The sequence below is a fragment of the Ornithodoros turicata genome, chromosome 5 (assembly GCF_037126465.1).
Source record: "Ornithodoros turicata isolate Travis chromosome 5, ASM3712646v1, whole genome shotgun sequence".
Lineage (NCBI taxonomy): Eukaryota > Metazoa > Arthropoda > Arachnida > Ixodida > Argasidae > Ornithodoros > Ornithodoros turicata.
In genome coordinates, this window is record NC_088205.1 from 45,783,657 (window position 1) to 45,803,222 (window position 19,566).

General features: G+C 46.3%; 1 protein-coding gene across 1 annotated transcript; it reads right to left on the reverse strand.

The window, feature by feature from the left end:
* Positions 1–4,409: 4,409 nt before the first annotated feature.
* Positions 4,410–15,013, reverse strand: LOC135395973 (caspase-3-like). Its single transcript, XM_064627053.1, has 3 exons — positions 14,909–15,013; positions 12,161–12,257; positions 4,410–4,826 (listed from the first exon to the last, which is right to left on the reverse strand). The coding sequence occupies exons 1-3, from the start codon at positions 14,912–14,914 to the stop codon at positions 4,573–4,575; spliced, it is 357 nt and encodes a 118-aa protein (XP_064483123.1). The 5' UTR covers positions 14,915–15,013; the 3' UTR covers positions 4,410–4,572.
* Between the last annotated feature and the right edge of the window lie 4,553 nt (positions 15,014–19,566).

The following is a 19,566-nucleotide window of genomic DNA, read 5'->3' on the forward strand; positions in this document are numbered from 1 at the left end:
AGCGGTATGCAACCGCTCTATATAGCTATGGATACAGCACCTATCGGCAACGCCATGTGACCTTGCGTATCCCACTGTTGTTATGGGAGACCGCTTGCACTCGCACATACACACATGTGATATCGAGTGAGCACTACCTACGGAGGCCTGTGGTGGCCTCTTTTGGCGTACTGGATGGAGCATATACTGAAATGAGACTTGTAGGAGTACGTTCAGTAAGTGTACAGCGCGGTGAACTACGATTGTAACGGTGAAGACGTCTTGGGAACTAATTAGTTCGTGTGCCAACAACGCCGAAGCATAACCGTTGATACTTCTGGCGTCCCTTTCTCACAAACATTGTGTTTTTAATTCAAACTATATTCCATGATGTGATTGCTCTGCAAATAATGGTCTAAACCCAAAATGTTTCTCGCTTTGCTTACGTCACTCCAGTAAGCGTCACGTGTCCCAGATATGTGCGCAAAATGCAACGCGGTGGGGCAATTCTTTTTACATCCTGCAGATGTCCCTGGGAGATACAATGTCGGACGATTTTCATTGTCACATTGTGGACGTCCAAATAACGTCTGGTGGACTTCCTGGACATAGGTGACGTGTGAGACTTTTCTGGGACGTCCCTGGGATATTTCTGGTTTACTGGGTAGTTCAGCTCGTTGGCTCAATGGGACGCAAGACTGACCTCGAATAAGTTTGTATGGGTGCTATTCAATGTGTCTCGAATTGGGCTCCGTTGATTTCTACAGAGAATTTTCATTGAGACCAATTAAAACACCAGTTGTGTCCCATATAATATTTGTTCCAAATAATCTATTGTAAATTGGAATTTCAGTGAATTTTTTAATGGTGTTTGTCTGAAAGACATCCAAGTGAATTGAACGAGTTTTTCGGGGAATCTTCAATGGGACCATTTCTAGCAGGGAACCTGGTTATTAGAAATAGCTAACTAACCTTTCCCGTAACCCAGTGGTTCCCAAATTTCGCGCCACCCCGCGGCCGCCTTATCGTGACCTCCACCCCCTGCCGTTACCTTCGTCGTGATGCCGGACGTCCTCCGATCTCAGCGCATGAATGTTAGCCAAAACGACACAGTGACATTTTCACTCAGTGACAGCCCAAAAATCTTGCACAGCGGTAGGAGCGCTTGTGATTTCGGTCTACAGAGATGATTCTCGTATGACAGCGGTCAAAAATCGTTCTGCTATATTAAACAGCCGAACTCACACAAGATTCTGCAACCACAAACACGAACGAACGCCTAATCCTGAGTAAGTATACGGTGCCGTGATTTGCGGCTAATTACTGCGTGCTTCGCTCACCGACAAAGTACGCGAAATGGTTTCCTAATAAAAAACAGGTTAAAAGCGCTTTCTATGGTTTTTCTAAATGGTTCTCTAATGGCTTTAGCGTCCGCTCCAATTCGAGAAGACGGAACTGGGCGGGTCACCATGGAAGCTGGGCGTCCGTGCATATGACGCGATAGACGCAGGCGCTGTGGCCTTATAGCAAGAGTGAGTGGACGTCTCGACGTAGATTTTGGCCCTCGTGCACGAATGATAGCAAGCGTGAAAGCGAGGTTGTACGATGCATCGAAAGCGTCGCGTACCCCGCATGTAAGGGAGCAGACCTCTTCTTGTTTGTAAACAACCATAGTTGAGCTATGGTCAAAGCTACGAGGTCGTACCCGAAAGCCACGGTCTTCAGGGGATTACGGTGGTCTCTGAATGGGACGCTACCTTTGGCCCTACTTTTCTTTCAATAGGAGGCAGCGAAACTGCACATTCGTGGGACACAGCTCTCCCCTTCCGATGAGTTTCGGTTTCAGCCTCTCTACCAAAGTCATGATGACGTTTTCCGGGTAGAGGACTATGTATGAGAAACCTCAGGGACTGCTGCCACTCGCTTTCTGGCAACGCAGAGTTGAGGACACGGTGGGACATTTACTTTTTTTTTAAATTTGTGGTACCGCTTGGCAACGCTAGAGTGAGCTGCCGCCGGAGACCGTTGCATTGATGTCGTTCAGCGCATCGGGTCTACGCGTGGATGCTGTAAATACCTGATATACCTGCTCGACCACATCGAAAAAGGCAACAGCAACGACAGGACACAGCTGATTTCTCCATCTTGCCGATTTGGAGGGTGCGCTGAACTATAGGAATTCACGTGGCCAGATGATGTTTCTGCTGTACTATACCTAGGGTGTGACTTTTTCGGGTTAAATGCCTTTTTTCAGATTTGGGGGGTAAAAATCTGACGCTATTTTTAAATCTGTAATTCGGGGAGAAATCCGGCGATAATTGTGCCTTCGGGTGTTATCGGGTGTTTTTGTCTCTCCTCTTGTCTATTTAAGTCCTTTACTAATGTCTTTTTTTTCGGTTTTTTTATGTTTTTTTTTGCGAGATCGTGACATTCCAGTGGTAATCCCTGAAGGCATAGACAGACGCCTGGGTGTATTGCTTGGAAAGTAAGTGACCCATTCTTACGTGTGTTACACGTGGCGACCTTTGTTCGTCTTCAGTGGAAACGTCACTTCGGGATTTCATAGTGACTGGAATTCGGGGAGAAATCGGGTTTAACCCGAATTGGTCGGACGTCAGTTCGGGGGGGAATAACCGGGAGGAATCGGGTTTAAACCGAAAATGTCACGAACAACGTCCTAGCGGATTCGCACGTTCTATTGATATCTGATGTCCATCGGACGTACGAGTCTGTTAGGACGTTATTTGTACATCCAGAGGATATTCGGTTTTGTTCGGGATATGCATAACAATTGGGATACCCGTTTTACCAAGCTTGATTTTGCCACTGGTTCAACTGGAAACTGGTATAGGGTGTTCACCAACCTATATCGCTATCAGAAGTGGTATTTCCCCTTGTGAACATGCTGCTGTTACTGAGAACGCAACTCAGGTGATCGTTAAGCATGTAAGAACTGCGTTTACTTCGGTTTCACACGACAGCCCAGAAACAATAAGGCGTACACGTTTCACTACCAGTACATATGGGCATCCTTAGTACACAATGGGCTAAAGGCAAGAAGTCAACCACTTATTTGCCAAAGCGTTTTGTATATCAAACAGGAGGCCACGGTTCTTTTTGTAGGCTCATGAATCGCGTTTGATGAACCGTGATTTTAGAAACTCTCTACGACCCCATCGTTGCTCATGAGCTAAGGTTATCGCATTGTCGTAATCAAATTCATGTTCTTCCGACGAATGGTGGTCGACCTGTTCAGTTTCTGTGACATGGGCCGCCCTGGCCACGTCCCGTCTATTCACCGGGTCTATTCACACACATTCCCGTCTTTTCACGGCCGCCATTCACACGTGTCACTCGTCGTGAGCCGGTTTCACCAATTGTGCTAGCGTCACAATCCTGGTAAGCAATCTTGTACACTACACAATTCAGTTTTGTGAGCCGGGGTGCGGTCCTTGGGGACACATGCGTCAGAGTGTATAGGTTTTAAAACTGACTTAATGTCCAGCGGGCTCAGGGCTCTGCTGACGAATAGAAGCGCGCGGTGCAGAAGATTAGTTGCGACGAGAGTTATACTGGTGAAGCCTGTGGACGAGTGACACGTGAATGAACGGGATGTGGCCCGTGCGACTCATGGCACATAAGCAAATAACGAACTGGTCGACACAGTAAGTCGGAAGGACATGAGTTTGACTATGACAATGGGATAACGTTGGCTCGTGATCAACGATGGGGTGCCAGAAAGTTTGTCAAACGTGATTCATCAGCGTGCAACAAGAACAGCGGCCCACTGCAGGATACCTACAAAGGTTTCATAGATAAGTAGGTTGATTTTCAGGGTTTGCCCATCGTTTACAGAGAATGACGCCTGTATAGGTTCTGAAACGCCTACGTTTTATTCATTTTAAGCTGTTCATTGTGTTTTTGAGCCAAAGCAAACGAATTTTTTTTTTTTTACCGTAGGTCTTCTCCCACCCTGTCAAGCATTTTCTCACGACGCAAAGTATACAGAGCATATTTGCGAAATACCCTCGACTGTTTCCGTTCTGTACACGATAATCTTGCCGTCACTGGACTGCAACAGTCTCTCCAGACCTAGTGCTAAGGCAAACCCACATCGTTAGTAAAGTGGCGAAGTCCCTTGCAGCCTCCTTCGCTGACCGGTATGACGATCCACACGGGGTGATCGCACAGGTCCCTTCAGCTGCGGCGTCCCACTCATTGGTGGTAGCTAAGGTCGTGCTGAAGACTGGGAGGTGGTGGGTTCGAATCCTCAAAAAAATACTCCAGTTAGGCCTACTTACAGGCTTGGACGTTTCAGTGACAACGAGCAATCCGGCCTCGGTCACGCCAGCGACCTGAAGACTTCTTTCCATTGCACCTCAGACAACCGCATGTGGGAGGAACCCGATCATTTCGAGGCGTTGTATTGTGTACATTTTTATTTCGAGCAAAATTCCGTTTTAATGTTCTCCAAACTATGGTCCCTGTACATAATGATACGCGGAACGTAGCCAGGGACACGGACGAGGAAGTGCACAAACCAACTGCTGCGTTCCGTGTGTTCCGTACCCCGCATTTCTACGCTCGTTCAGTTTATGGTCCCTGCTTCGGTGGAGTGATGTACAATGATTGTGTCAGAGTGGAAAAGTAACATAAAGCTTGTTTGCATCTGGTGAATACCGCATCGCTGGACTGCGTCTCAAATTCTATCGCTACTTGCCGAGCTGCATTATTTAAAACTTCTGTCACGTCCACCTTGTCGACAGCATTGAAGCTCTTTTCGAAGGCGTTACAAATGGCTTCCACGTAGATTGACCCCTTCTCTGTTGACCTCCAAGCCATGTATCCTGAAACAAGCACAAAAAACATACCGGTGTCATACGTCACACTAAAAAAAGGGTGTTTAAAGGTGGTAACATCTACAGTTACCACCTAGGTCAACATAGCGCCTGATCGAGGGTGTAAAATGGTGGTAAAAACGATGATCTTATATATAAATTGATACAGAAAGGTGTACGCCCCCCTCGCTCACCAAATTAAAAGCGACAACCCTGACATTTGTGGCAATGGTTGGCGGACAACGTGCTATGCGGTGATGTTCTGTTTTGAGAGAGGTACAGCAGGCATGGAACTTTGTAACCTTTTAGGCACAACATAACAACAACAACAACATATATATTGTGATGATGAAGTGGGGAGGTTTTCCACTCTCGGAGTGGAACGCTACCCCATAGCTAGGGGTCTAATATGAGTGGTGACAATGATGAGTGATGACGATGAGAGATGACGGGAATGATCGAAGTGGTGATGACGCTGCTGGACGTGATCGTGAGGGTGGGAATGTCTGAGGGCGCTGCTGGGGTCATAATGAGTCCTTTAGGCACAACATAAGCGACAACTATTACCTCCTAAAACTGTAACTGTAAGCTTACTTAATAGCTGTGACGTAGGATGATGCGCAAACAGTTGAGATGTACGTATAAGAGAAAAAAATATATTCTAAGTCACGGGTGGCTATCACTTTCCATGCACGATAAGCTATTTCCGGGTATTTCTGTTATGTACAAAGCTATGGCCGTGACATCGCTTAGATCTTGACTTTCGCAGTTCAACACACACACTAAAAAAAAAGGAAAAAGAAAAACCGCTAACTTAATCCATCGTTACCGTTGTTTCATGGCAGTGATCATGCTATAAAGGAACAAGGCAAAAAGTCCGACGCCTCCCTCAAGTCATTTTTAAGATCTTGCTTACCCACTAAGGTGTCCTCACATGGCGAGCAGTATATGTGAATGTGAGTTTCGACGAAGTCAACCTGGCTACCCCAGTACACTAGCAGTGTAAATGTGCATATCCTCGTAGCTCGCCCTCGTTTCTCTGAAAGAACCATCCCCCCGTATATGCAAGATGACCATGAATGAAAGGTTAGAACTGACCTGAATAACGCAGTATCATAGCTTTGTACACGAGAGGAATGCCCGGCAATGGTTTATTTATCCGGTATCGAAACTGATAGCAACCGTGACTTACAAAGTAGATGGGTAGAAATCCAGCGAACCGGTAGAGATGTAGGAAGGGAGTTGCCTCAGGACAGAAGCCGCCGGCGGCTTCTGTCCTGAGGCAACTCCCGTGACTTACAAAGTACTTCTCTTGTACGCACATCTCAACTGTTTGGGCATCATCGTACATCACAGCTATATAGTAAGTACCCAGTTAGTAAATGTTACTACCGTCACTTTTACTACCTTCGGTTACTAAGATCTTAGTAATTGGTGTGACAAGTAAGTGCTTTGTTTTTAGTTAGTAAGCTCACCGTACCTAAAAGCGAAATGCATGGAGCATTTTGCCGACGAGCTCACGAGTCAAAAACAGTTTTCCAACGCGTGCAGCGAGTGTACACAGGACTTTGTAACAGATATCGCGCACGTTGGACGGATTTTCCGACGAGTGGACACAGTGAATGGCAACCGCGCCATATGAGTAGCCCGCACAAAATGTTGTGACAGTATCTACACCCGAATGCTATTCTGCATTTCAACGCTACCTTGAACGAATTAACGCAGAAACATAGAGTACAATGTATTGGCACACTCTAACAAACGCCTGCGGTCGACGAACATGTCAGCACTGCAGCGCGTCACTCGCTCTGAACGCGCCCCGTGCGTTTCTGGTGGTCGTCCCGTGGACGCTTTTCAGCTGCGCGTGCAATGCCACGGCGTGCGCGCGACGTCTGTTTGTATTGTATTTTGATGACTCCATTCCCTGTGATGCCCTATATACTACACGAGAGCATAGAAAGAAAGCGCTAATTGGATCTCGAGGGTGCATCCCTCATTTACCATGCCTCAGTCCTCATAACTCCATGACATCAACGCATGACTATACTCTACCATAGCACGAGTATGCCAGCCTATGATTTTTAGTTACTTATTTTGTACATTTTTTTTTCTTTTCACTGTGGCCATGGCAGTATTATTTACTATTGAGAGCGTCCGCTTATGAATGCGACATTGTATGAAAGTTACGCCCATCTTGGTGGACCCTGAGCGACTGAAGACTGAAAACATGTTCCTACATATGTATACAGGGTGGTCCACCAACCATGATAGAAATTCATAGTAAAAAACGTAGGCCCTGGAGAGACATGTGATCAAGGGATTTTTTTCTACCAATAACTTTTGCCACATATTGGTAACATTTTTATTTCATTTCAATTCACGGAAAGTTAATTTCTTGAATTGAACTTGGAAATTTCCCAAGGCAACGTAATGTTTTCTTTGCGGAAATGGGTTCCCCGTGGTCAGTTTACTCAGTATAGCCGATAATCCCACTCGTAATGCAATGGCAATTGCCGAAATAAATTCGCCGAAAATCCGTGGAAATGAGCCCTTGGCTCCGCCTCTTTTTTGACGGCTCGTAGTTTGAGCGCAAAACTGCGAAGAGAGGGGTTTACATTGACACGCCACACGAGAGGGGAAAGGTATACAAGCCTTACCCACGGACCAAAGACGGGCAGTGAGTACGGGAATCGGAGCTATCTTATCAAAAATGAGGTCACCCGACGGCTTGTAACCCTTTCCCCCTTCGTGTGGCGTGTTAATGGGATCTCCTTTCTTCCCAGCTTTGCGCTCAAACTACCAGCCGTAAAGAGGCGGAGCCAAGGGCTCATGTCCACGGATTTTCGGCGAATTTATTTCGGCAATTGCCATTGCATTACGAGTGGGATTAAGTGCAATACTGGGTAAAATGACCACGGGGAACCCATTTCCGCAAAGAAAACGTTAGGGTGTCTGGGGAGATTTCGGAGTTCAATTCAAGAAATTAACTTTCCGTCAATTGAAATGAAATAAAAATGTTACCAATATGTGGCAAAAGTTATTGGCTGAAAAAATCCCTTGACCGCATGTCTCTCTGGGGCCTACGTTTTTTACTATGAATTTCTATCATGGTTGGTGGACCACCCTGTATACAGGGTGGCCCAGAAAACGTGTCACTGAATTATAATAAAAAAAACTACACCACCTAGAGTCATGCGGTCAATAGCATTTGTTCTTACTGGGTTTTTGCCACCTCCTGATGCGAATGTCGTGTAACCTAAGTTTAATTATGTAAATTTTTACGAGCTTAGGTCGCAGATTTGCCTGGTAAAGGTCACATTTTTACCCCACCAATGTGAAGAGCGTGTCTAATGTACTCAAATTAATGATAATTGACAGGGATATTCAGGAGCTGTCCCATCGGAAAAAATAGTCGAACGTCATGCTTTGCGGAGGTGGCACAGAGTAGAGCACTGCACGGGCCTAATTTTCAGGCCCGTGCCCGGCCCAGGCCCGGCTGCTACGGCCCGAGCCTGACGTCTTCTATATATTTCCAGCCCGGGCCCTGCCCGAGGTCGACTTCACCGGCCCGGGCCCAGCCCATACCCGACTGTTTCCCTGCTCAGGCCCGGTCCAAGCCCGCCCCTGCTCTATTTGTTCTCGAGGTTCGGAGGCGTATTTAGATTTACTAAAGAGCACAACGCAGCAAGGAAGAGGACGCAGCTAATTGGTGGAGAGTCAGGAGGTACAGACGCACGCAGCAGCGGCTGTGTTTCTCTGCCGGCAAGCCGCTCTGTGCTTGGTGGTTGCTTGCTTCGGAACGCACGGTGCAGTGGTGCGTGGGCGTATGTACATTGCGGTTCAAGAGAGACTCATCGTCACGCTATTGCACATGCTCCGGTGTTAGTTCCTCTTTCTTGAACTCTCACGCGAACGAAATATATATCAGAAAACCTAACCTAACAGACCCTCGTGCCAGACCCCCACTAGAACGAAATATGTCCCAACACCTAACCTAACTGACGCTCGTGCAGGACCCCACACCAATCGTCCCCAAATGTGTGTGAGTGCACGCGTGAACTCCAGACCCATTCACGAAATAAGCATGATCACATGTAAAAAAGTTATAGTTCTCAGATGAGAATACCATGATATCCCATACCCAATGTGGAAAAAAAGTAACGTGAAAATTCAGCTGTCCGGTGTCGTGAAGTGAAATATGTTCGCGTACATGCCCGGCCATGTCTGGCGTTGTCAAGCTCGTACCCGGCCCGGGCCCGGTAGCTGAAGCCCGGCCCAGGCCCGCCTAAAAAACGCCAAGCCTGGCCCGGCACGGCCCACAAGCCGGGTTCGGGCGCGGGCTTTCGGGTAATCCCGGGCCCGTGCAGTACTCTAGCGCAGAGTAGCGCACGATGAATTTTTCAGCGCAATCTTTGTCAGTCCGACGAAAGGAGGTTGGAAACCCAGCCCACCCCGGCATCGCAGAAAGAGATAACGCAGGCATGGGTTATCACGTCCGACTAGGATAATGCCTTCCCTCTCCCAATTTTAGGAACTGTTACTTTTTCTACTATCACTCTGTGGGCTGGCTTCGGAACTTCCCTTGGTCGGACTGCGAGCGATTGCGCTGAAAAAGACATCGCGCGTTATGATCCGGTGCTCCGAAAAGCATGATATTCGGCTATTTTTTCCGATGGGATAGATCGTGAATATCACATCAATTATGATGAATATGAGTGAATTCGGCACTTCATATTGGTGGGGTAAAAAAGTGACCTTTCCTTGGCAAATGTCCAAGTTTAATTTGCAAATATTTACATAATTAAAACTTGCACGCCTTTTTTGTGACAATTATGAACAGCATAATTGTCACAAAAAGGCGTATGCCTCCCGTTTTCAACAAATCAGAGCAGATAATGATATCATTCGAGATGATGGTTGGCTAACAGCGTGCTATGCGGTGCAGTTCATTTTTAAGAGTGTGGGGTACGTGACATTAACCTTACAAGGTGGCAAAAACCTAATAAGAACAAATGCCGTTGACCGCATGATTCTAGGTGGCGTAGTTTTTTTATTATAATTCAATGACACGTTTTCTGGGACACCCTGTATAAAGGTAAAATAATAAGACGTGGGCGACAGATTACACGAAAGTTAACAACTAATTTATTTAATGCCCATTCTGTTCAAACCATTCGAAAACCGTAAAGAATGGAATAGGCATATCCTGCATCAGAAAAGCTATAATGAAATCATGCCTTCATCAGGTCCAGGAAAGTGTTTAACCCAGGTGTCCCGCTTGACTGAGGCTGCGTTTCCTCATCATGTGATAGCTTCAATATTGCTTAGGTTACAAAAAGAGATGAAAGGTGTTCAAAAAGACCGGAATAGGCCCTCAGTACTGCCAGTAGTTGTGCCATATATACACAAAACATCTCCCCATATCAAAAAAATGGCAGGCAGGTTCGGCGTACCAGTAGTTTTCAGTTCATTGCCCAAGTTGTCATCATTAATTCCAATGACAAATGAAAAACCATTGCAGCTGTGTGATGTGAGTCACAAGAACCAGTATGTAAAGTGTGACTCTTCAGTGGTGTATGAAATTCCCTTATCTTGTAAAAAAGTGTATATAGGACAATCGGGAAGATGCATCAATCAACGTCTTAAAGAGCATGGCTACAACACCAAACGCACAGCTAGTGGTACACTTGGGGTGCATGTAATGAAGTGTGGTTGCTCACCCGATTTCACACAAACACAGATAAAGGGTAGGTTCAAAACAAAAACTGAAAGGGAAGTGTTTGAAGCCTTTCTAATCGAGAGATTGGGCAAAGGTAATTGTGTCAGCGAAGCGTCTGTGGCACTGACGCGTGAAGAATTTAAATATCTAGAAGGCAGATGTAGAACATGAAAAGTGACTTATTTTCTTTTCCCCCTTTCCCCTCGGAAACCCCTATTTAAGGATTGCTGCCATTACAGAATCTGTTGATAGTGGAGCAAGTGTCGTCTTGTGTGTTCTTGTCCGTGTTTTGTGCTCCGGTTTTATTCAGTCATGTACCAACAGGCCCATTCTGCTATTTTGATGAAGCGGAACAGTCGCAAGAGATGTTTTGGTATTCCCGACTGGTAAAATTTAAGTCAGGATATTTACCTAATTAGTCAGCATATGTAAAAGAGCTGCTCATTAATCAGTTCGTTGACGATGTCCCAAGGATCTTTACCAAAAAGAAAGTTTCTTTGATGCCGCCACCTGTTCGCAAATTACTGAGCCAGGGAACCTTCCTGCAAACACACGGCGTGTACAAAGGGATAGTAGTATAGGAAAGGGAAAGTTTGTGGCATGGTGGAGAATATGTCTATGAGTTCATCATACACTCCCACCCGGGGGCGGCCATTGCGTCCGACTTGGGACGCATCCGCCTGGAAGCAGGGAAGTTACACGATCTGCGGTCGCCGCAAACAGTGCGTCTCAGCGAGACATCAGTGTTCCACGTTGACAGCGTTACCTGTGGACGCCGCAGTTCAAGCCAGAAAGTTCATATACAAAGGAAAACTAACCGAAGCTCTGTGGCGTCACGTGGGGAATACGTATGCTTACAAGTTGATCGTACACTCCCAGCTGAGGGCGGCCGTTCCGTCCTGCTTAGGTCTGTTCAGCCCGGCGTAGGGATGGGACGCAGGAAAAGGAAGATAGTGTCCCTACACAGGGCTCATAGCTCAATCGCATCCGAGAAATGCGCTCTAACGCGCTAGCAAAAAGGAGTAATGCCATGACCAGGACGGGAAGAAATGTGAACCGGTCGACGTGTGCTAAAAACGGCCGAAAACGACAGACGGTTCTGTGAGCAAACAAACGTGAACGCAGTCTAAAGCATACAAGCATAAATGCAGCAATATGTACCGGCCTTTCGTAGAGTTACGTGTCCTTTCTATAGGTGCAACTCCATGTTCGTATCGTGGCTTACATAAGGCGTGCTTACCAGGTATGGTATTCACACACAGTATCCACAAAAGTTAGCCAGAGGACGCCCAAGTCGAGATTGCCCAAATTTCGGCACCACGATCGTCAGATAAAGTCGCTAATCTGACTCAAGGTTGAAAAATTTCAAAACCTTGCAGGCGGCAGTGATTTATCCGGCAGAATGCTGGACGCCTTCGTTTAGAGACTCCCGAGCAATGATCGCCTGGCGTCTGCTCTTCCTTTTGTTACTTCCTTTCCGAATTGCCCAGAGAAGGGACAGAACGTTGAAATGAGGCATTGTGTATTATCTAATCATGTGATGTTTGGCAGTAGCCTTTAACACGCAACCAAATAAATGCCGACAAAATTCTGCCCTGCTCAACTGAAGTTTATTTTTCCTTACCTGGAGTTGTCGCAAAGCTGAATAAGAAGTCCGGATAGGTTGGTATATTGCAACCCCAGTTCCTTGTAAACGTTTCACTCTCGTCCGCTTGACACGCCTTCGGAATAAATGAACAAGATGTAAGGATCATGCACAGTATTTTAAGGTGGGAGTCCGCAACAAAAGCATCACAACGATTCTGACATCATCATCATCATCATCATCATAATAATAATGTTTTATTGGTGCCCAAGAACGGTCGTGACTACCCTAATGTTGGCGCACACAAATACAATACAATGCACTACAAATAGACACAATTAACATACATACACGGTAATACAATATGCACTAACAACAACACGCGATCTACGTGGTCACACACAAAAACAAAAGCAAAAGAGACTGTACATGAAGCAAAGAAAAAAAAATACATAACTTGAACTGAAAACGAGAAAAGAGCACACGCACATTGTAATGTGAGAAACACATGACATCGCACTGCAACAAAAGGGAAATTATCTGAAAAAGTCAAAGAAAAAAAATCTCCGAAAAATGAGAAGATAAATGACACCCTAGCACCCTCGGGGCGTGTCAGGAACGTACATACGAAATATCCCATTCCCAGAGTGCGCAGATTTCATTCGAACGAATTTTTGCGAAGTAAGCGCCCCTGTGAAGCAAGAGGGCGCTGAAAGCAACACTTCCGACGTCATCCTGCATGGAAGAATGCAAGCTTCGTAGCAGACGACAATGCCGGGTGACGTCACAGTATCTTCCTCCAGGCGAACTTGCTCTGCGCTTTGCATATTGGTTTCGGTTTGGTATTGTCATCATTTACGAATTAACTGCTCGCAAAAAATGAATGCGAATGTTGTATTTCGTATCAAGGGAGCGATCTGTGTTCGGTATTATGCTAACCTAATCTTTTTCGAATCCATCCGAAGTCTGCCTTTAAGATAGAGTATACTATACGCTGTGTCTACAAGGAGCACAGAGAGCAAGCTTATGGAGAACACAGTGTTCGTATAGAAAACACCTGTCGTCCCGTTTCCATAAGCACCATACGTTTATTAGAAGAGGGACTGCTGCATCGGTTCTCTCTGAATACGCCCTGTCAAGTGCAATTTCCAGATCACTTTCAGAGTGATAATGGTACCTGTAAAGTTCTTCACGGTGACGTCTGAAGTAAATGACGAAGCCCGAAGGGTCTTGTCATCCATGCAGGAGTAAGAGGTCGCAGCCTGGGGGAATTAACCTCCATGTTCTTCCCCCCATAACGCCCATTAATGCTACTGTGAAACAGTAGAGGTGCAATGATAGAAAGGGAGTTATATATTTATTAGACCAAAGAAAAAGAAAAGACGAGGGAAGGTTCAGCCAAACGGGACGCAAGCTTGCTATTCCACAAAGAAAGAAAATAAATGAAAGAAGAATAAGATATAGAAAAAAGAAAAGGAAAGAATTCGGAAATAAATGATAAACTAACAATACGATGAAAGAAGGATGAGGTAGATTAAAGACAAAGATGACAAAAAAAGTGTAACAAACGGTGAAAGAATGATGAGGTGGATTACAGATGACGAATTTACAAGAAAAGCATGAGGTTAATGCATTGAGCGTGAGAGTGGGGCACTGAAGAATGATATTGCACGACTGGAGTTCACAAGCTGCTCATAAGACCTGAATCGCTGAAGAAAGTCAAAACTGCTCTGGTCACAGACTGCTGTGTGCGATGTCGTATTCGGCCAAGCTGAATGGCCAGACAAAAGTAGAAGACTCTCAGAAGGCTTATCTCTTTGGTAGGCTTTTTTTTTCACAATTTTCATGCACATCGCAACTTTCTAATCGCCCATACAGCTTTACGAAAATTACAATTGAAAGTTACGGGCGGAACTACGTTGAAGTGGCTACTAAATGCGCATTGCTTGTCAAGCGCAACAGTAAAAGTACACTGCAAGTAGACAACACTGGATCTAAAGCGGAAGGAGTTAGTTCCCACAGCTGTCAGGAGCAGCAAGTCAGTTGGGAAGATAGATAATTATTGTTTTACAAATAGAACTTTACAGAGAAACGTCACCGTGACGTAATCGTGACGTTCGTAGACTAGACATAGCGAAACTTAAACAGCGCAGATGGAGGACACCGCCGTTTCTCGAAGCCATATTCTTCACAGACGCCAAGAGTCGATTCTTTGTATTAGTGGTTCACACAAATCAGGTCATGTTTTTAGTCACTTTGACGTCTTCATTCCCGTTCCCGGTCCACCGCGGAAAGAAAACGAGGCTCTCGTTGACTTACGAGTACACGCAAGCACCCAAGGGTTGGTTGCATCATCTCGAAAGTCAACGTCGTAATCCTCTGCAGAATTAGTTCGTTATAACGACTTATTTCGCGCTTACTTTGTATAGAGGCACTACCTGTACTCTGGGAGAAACTCGTGCCATTCCGGCTCCTCAAGATGAAAAAAAAATCCGGTAGCCACGTTTAGAAAGGGCTACCAAAAAGACAGAGCTACCGGTAGAACGGAGCAGCACAGGGTCATATGACTAATAATATGCAAGGAATTGCATAAAAGCCGTACAACGTGAATTATATAAATATATATTTAAACGTGGTTTTCTCATGACTTGTTGATTGTTTGACGCGGTAGTTCCCGCCTACCAAGTTGGCGGCGCTGCTGTACAGCGCTGGACTAGAATTTACAGAACACGCTCTGGCGCATTTTTTAGTGACGCGGCAGCATTGAATGCGAGGATACGGACTTACAGACATGTGCCTAGGTGACCCAGTCACTTGTTTACAGGTCCATGGGGCACCATTCGCTGCTAGGGTATCACTTTGAGGAAGGAATTCGCCGGAGCGTGCTCCATAAAGTCCTGTTCAGCACTGTAACATCGACGTCTTTTGTTTCTAAACGCGGAGACATCTATCGGGAAATGTCACGTATTATTTTCCACCAGGCGTCGCCCCCAGCCATGTTACTTAAATTTTGCTAACACATTAAAGTTATCAACTACGCCATCAATATTTCTTACACACACTACGGCTGGGGAGTCGAATATCTGGCGAACCGAATAAGAGGTCCTTACATCAAAGAATCATATGGACAGATGGACAGAATCATTGATTCTGCGCGCACCGACAACCAGCACGAACCGTCGCACTTCCCCATAGAAGGGATGCAACAACAAGCAACAACTTTATTAGGAGACGATGAGTGGGAAGTTTCATCGCCAGGTGTGATACCCTGACCCACTGCTGGTTGTGATACAGAGAATGAAATAATGAGCCCTTTCATAATAAGGATCGAAGTCCTATGGCATTCAGAAAGGTGAAGAGAGCTTTGAGGGTGGATCATTGGTGGGCTGGATGTGGCCAGGGACCAAGCAACTTTGTGAAAGAGAGTCTAGCTTGTTGAGAGATCCGGAGAGTACGGTTCGGGAAGGTTGACAGTTCGGATAACAAAGAAGAATGTGCTCTGGATCCTCTACAGCGCTACAGTGACTGCTTTGGGGAGAGTGAACTTGCCTCAAGCGGTAACGCCACTGCCCTGTAAAAGCCACATTGAGGCGCATACAATGAACTAATGTGACATCTTGACAAGAGATATGTCTAGGCATGCGGAAAGTGAGCGCTGGATCAACTGTACTCAGCATGGCAGGAGGGAGAATGTCAGGGTGTCCAATGGCGGGAAGCCAGAGAGGTCACGAAGTGAAGGAAACTCACGAGGTGCTCACGAAGCACGGAACGACGATGTCCTCTCAGCAGCGTAATATGCGTCAGTCTCCGAGACGAGAGAGCTGCTTCTGTGGCGCTGTCGGCGTGTCGATTCCCAAAGTTCCTAAATTAACAACTGCTTTATGCCAGCCCTCCGCTCACGCGCCACCCACCGCGCATGGAAAAAATTCGAAGAGAAATCGGCCCAGACGCGATGGTGTCCCTGCCCTAGCAGGGTTGCCAGCGTGTATGTGCATACTTGCATATAGACTGCCCACGCGCAACCCACGGCGCAGCGAGAAAATTTGCGAACGAAGTCGGCCCATGCGGGAAAATATGCGACGATAAGCGGACAGTAGCCCTCCGCCCACATGTCGCCCACCGGTAAGCGCGTGGACAGGCTTCCACTCACGCACCACCCACCGCGCGCGTATAAAAAAGACGCGACGGTGGTGCAGCCCTGACGGGGTTGCGCACAACTGACCTAGGCCTTATACTACTGTGAGAACATTCGGTTTCCGGTGTTTCATTCATCATAAATCGCGGTGGTTTCTGTAGAAGTGTAGGGATGCGGAAACCAACACGAGCTTTTCTGTGCGCAGAGTAAATGCTACTCCAGGTTTATAGCCATTTGAACTACATGAAGCGTCAGGGAGAAATTAAAGTGGCTGGGGCGCTTTCATAGATGTGGTTAGTTACATGATGGGTGCATCAGGCACTCCACACCATAATACTGACCAAAAATATTTTTCATGTGTCATAAGAGATATAAAAGGTCTGCCCAAGTGTCACAGACCTCAGCATTACAGCAAATTCCATCGATTGCCGTAAGGGGTGTGACGTCAGAGCTGCATGAGTTTTCTACTTTCTCCATTTTCTACTTCTTCTATTCGAACATTGGTGACACACATTGGTGCGACGAAGCTTCTTTTATGTATATGTGGGATGATGTTGTCACAACCCCTGTCACTGATTTCTTGGGAATGACCTGATGTTTGTCCACAAGTCTCACCACAGAACACCTCAGCTGCGCCTGGGCTCTGGAATGTAGTGATGAGCTGACGCCTCAGGAACACTTTTGAGCGCCGTCGCATTTTCAGACGCAGTCACAACGGAGACAGGATTCTGTGTCGGTGCGACACAAGTTGTTTGGCGCAGGCCAGCTGCCAAAGCAGACGACGGGAGTCCTGATTGTCTTGCATTTCAGATATCTGTACTGTGATAAACGCCGCGCGTCCAGTTTTATTTGTGTGTGCTCGGGAGTTTACTCTCGGTTTACCCTTCTACTACAAGACCGGTGACGTCCTGCAGGACAAGCACGCAGGACCAGACACATCATTGGCAACGACCTTTGCGATACGACGTGGCCACGTATCGTGCCACGTCGAAGTCAAAACTTATTGTGAGATGACGAATAGGGCCAACAACAACAATCAATAAATGACAATGAGATGGGGTGTTTAACCGCGGTGGTGCGGTACCCTACCCAATTGCACGTCGAACGTTATGTGAAGGTGAAGGAGGGTTGAAAGTAGTATGGGATCAGCTCAAGAAGCCGGCAAGTCACACAGTCATCTGGACGCCATTAATTAGCAATTAGAGCAATTTCGAACCCCCCACAGTAATTAGAATCATTCAGGGAGTCATTACACTAATTGGGGAGCATCTAAGACGTGTCCAGACCACTGTGTGAGTTGCCGGCTACTTGAGCTGATAAAAAATAAAAAATAGGTAGAAAATAAAATAAAAAAGATAGAGATAGAGTGGAGAGGAGGAGTTTAGTTGAAGATCAACGACGCCATCTTGAAGAAAGCGGTCCGGAACGGCCGCTGACCGTCGCTGGGCGACGGAGCACAGAGGCAGGTTGCAAATCATCGCAGCTATGACCACCAGTTCCGGGCATCCTGTGACGTCAGCTGTGACGTCATCATGGCATGTCTGGGCAAGTTAGGACAGCTCCGGACATGCAAGGAGAAAAACACTCGTAATACAGAGGCTGGGAAAGCAAGAGTAAATATGCAAACCATGAATAGCTAAAAAGAAAATAGAACTAGCTACATAACAAATGATCTCACCACAACAGGAGCGCAGAACGATGCGACTGCTCTATCCGACAGCCAGGCACTGACTCGTAATGGTTTTTTTCTCCTGTATAAAGCCCCACAGCTGCACCCCCTAGCGGTTACTTTCTCAACTAATCTCACAACAAAATTATTAAGAATCACACCAGCGCTACTCCCGTTCCCAAGGCAGAAGAAGATAGAAAATGGCGGGGATGCCCGGACAACAGCAACCAGCACCTGACGTGCACTGGAACGAAAATCGCAAACAAAGCGGGAACAAAGTTAACGAAAGCATTAGTTACACAACAAATCAGCTCACCACAGCAGGAGCGCAGACCGATGCGACTGCTCTCCGCGACAGCCAGAGAGAAACTGACTGGGACGCCGCTCCGCGGCCGCTACGCATGCGCGCTCCTAGCGCCCTCTGGGGCGACCACCTCCGAGAGGCTAAGAGAGAAGAGCATTCCTGCGCCTCCTGCTGGCCGTTCTCATTGGTCGTGACGTCATCCTATTGTCTCAGGGCTACCCTTTTTTTTTTTCACTAATGCTAGTCTAGACAAGGTCAATCTGCAATGAAGCCACGGTATGACGTCATCATGCAGGTGCGTGGCTCAAGGACGCGTACGCTCTAGACAGGGGACCTGTTATTTATTGAATCACTATCCCTAGATTATTTCCTTTATTCTACTATAATGATTGCATGGGGAACTATTGCAGAAAAACACCATAGACAAGAAGAGATCGTAGCGTTCCATTCCCAAGGTCTTACTGTACACGAAAAAAAAAAATGGTTCAGCAAGACATGTCCATCCCAGCCAAGAGCCATGCACCTAACTGAATAATGACGCTTTGTTTCTCCTGAATAAAGTCACACACCTGTCCTCCTCGCGGTTACTCTCTGAACTAAATGAATCGCAAAATTATTAAGAATAGCTCTACTCCCATTCAAGGCAGCACTATCGTCATCGTCAAGAATATTCCTTGTACAAAAAGAAAAAAACTACATGTAGAAGGAAAGCATGTCAGAACAGGTCGGAGCATGTCAGCGCATGTTTGTCAGACAACAAGAGGTGGAAAAGCGAAAAGAAACAAAGAAGAAAACCAGCATCAAACTATTTCTAAGCACATGCACTCCTCTTATTCAAAAACAGTGCTCATAATAAATCCGTCCAGGACAATACACACCACTTTTCTATTGCTACACTTTTTTCCAGTAACGGTCAATGCATTGCTACAGACTGCGTGACGTCATCACATCCTGTCTGAAGAAGACAGCGGCAAAGACTCCTAATATTTATTGAATCGCAAGATTATTTCCTTTGTCCTACTCTTAATGACATTCATTCTGTCATTAAAATTCAACAAAAAAGCACCCTGCATATTAACGATTTTCATCCCAAAGGCTCATCATGGTCATTAGAATTACAGTAGACTACCACTGCTCTTTAAAATAATAAGTGAGTCCACTTCACATCACCTCCAGGCTTATGTAATACATGACCCTTTCTATGCTCATACACTCGCTGTCTGAGGCTACACCTGCGAGCAAAAAGGGGCAAAAGCCGAGTGGGCAAAGTTCCTTCGCGCATTGCGAGCAAAAAGGCGTGAAAGCCGGGGAGCAAAGTTCCATTCGCGCACGCCCAA

Bases quoted from the DNA above. Each gene is read 5' to 3' on its own strand.
- LOC135395973 (XM_064627053.1), bottom strand. The intron at 4,827-12,160 runs GTAAGGAAAAAT...TGCTTGTTTCAG, and splicing joins CAGCTTTGCGACAACTCCAG to GATACATGGCTTGGAGGTCA.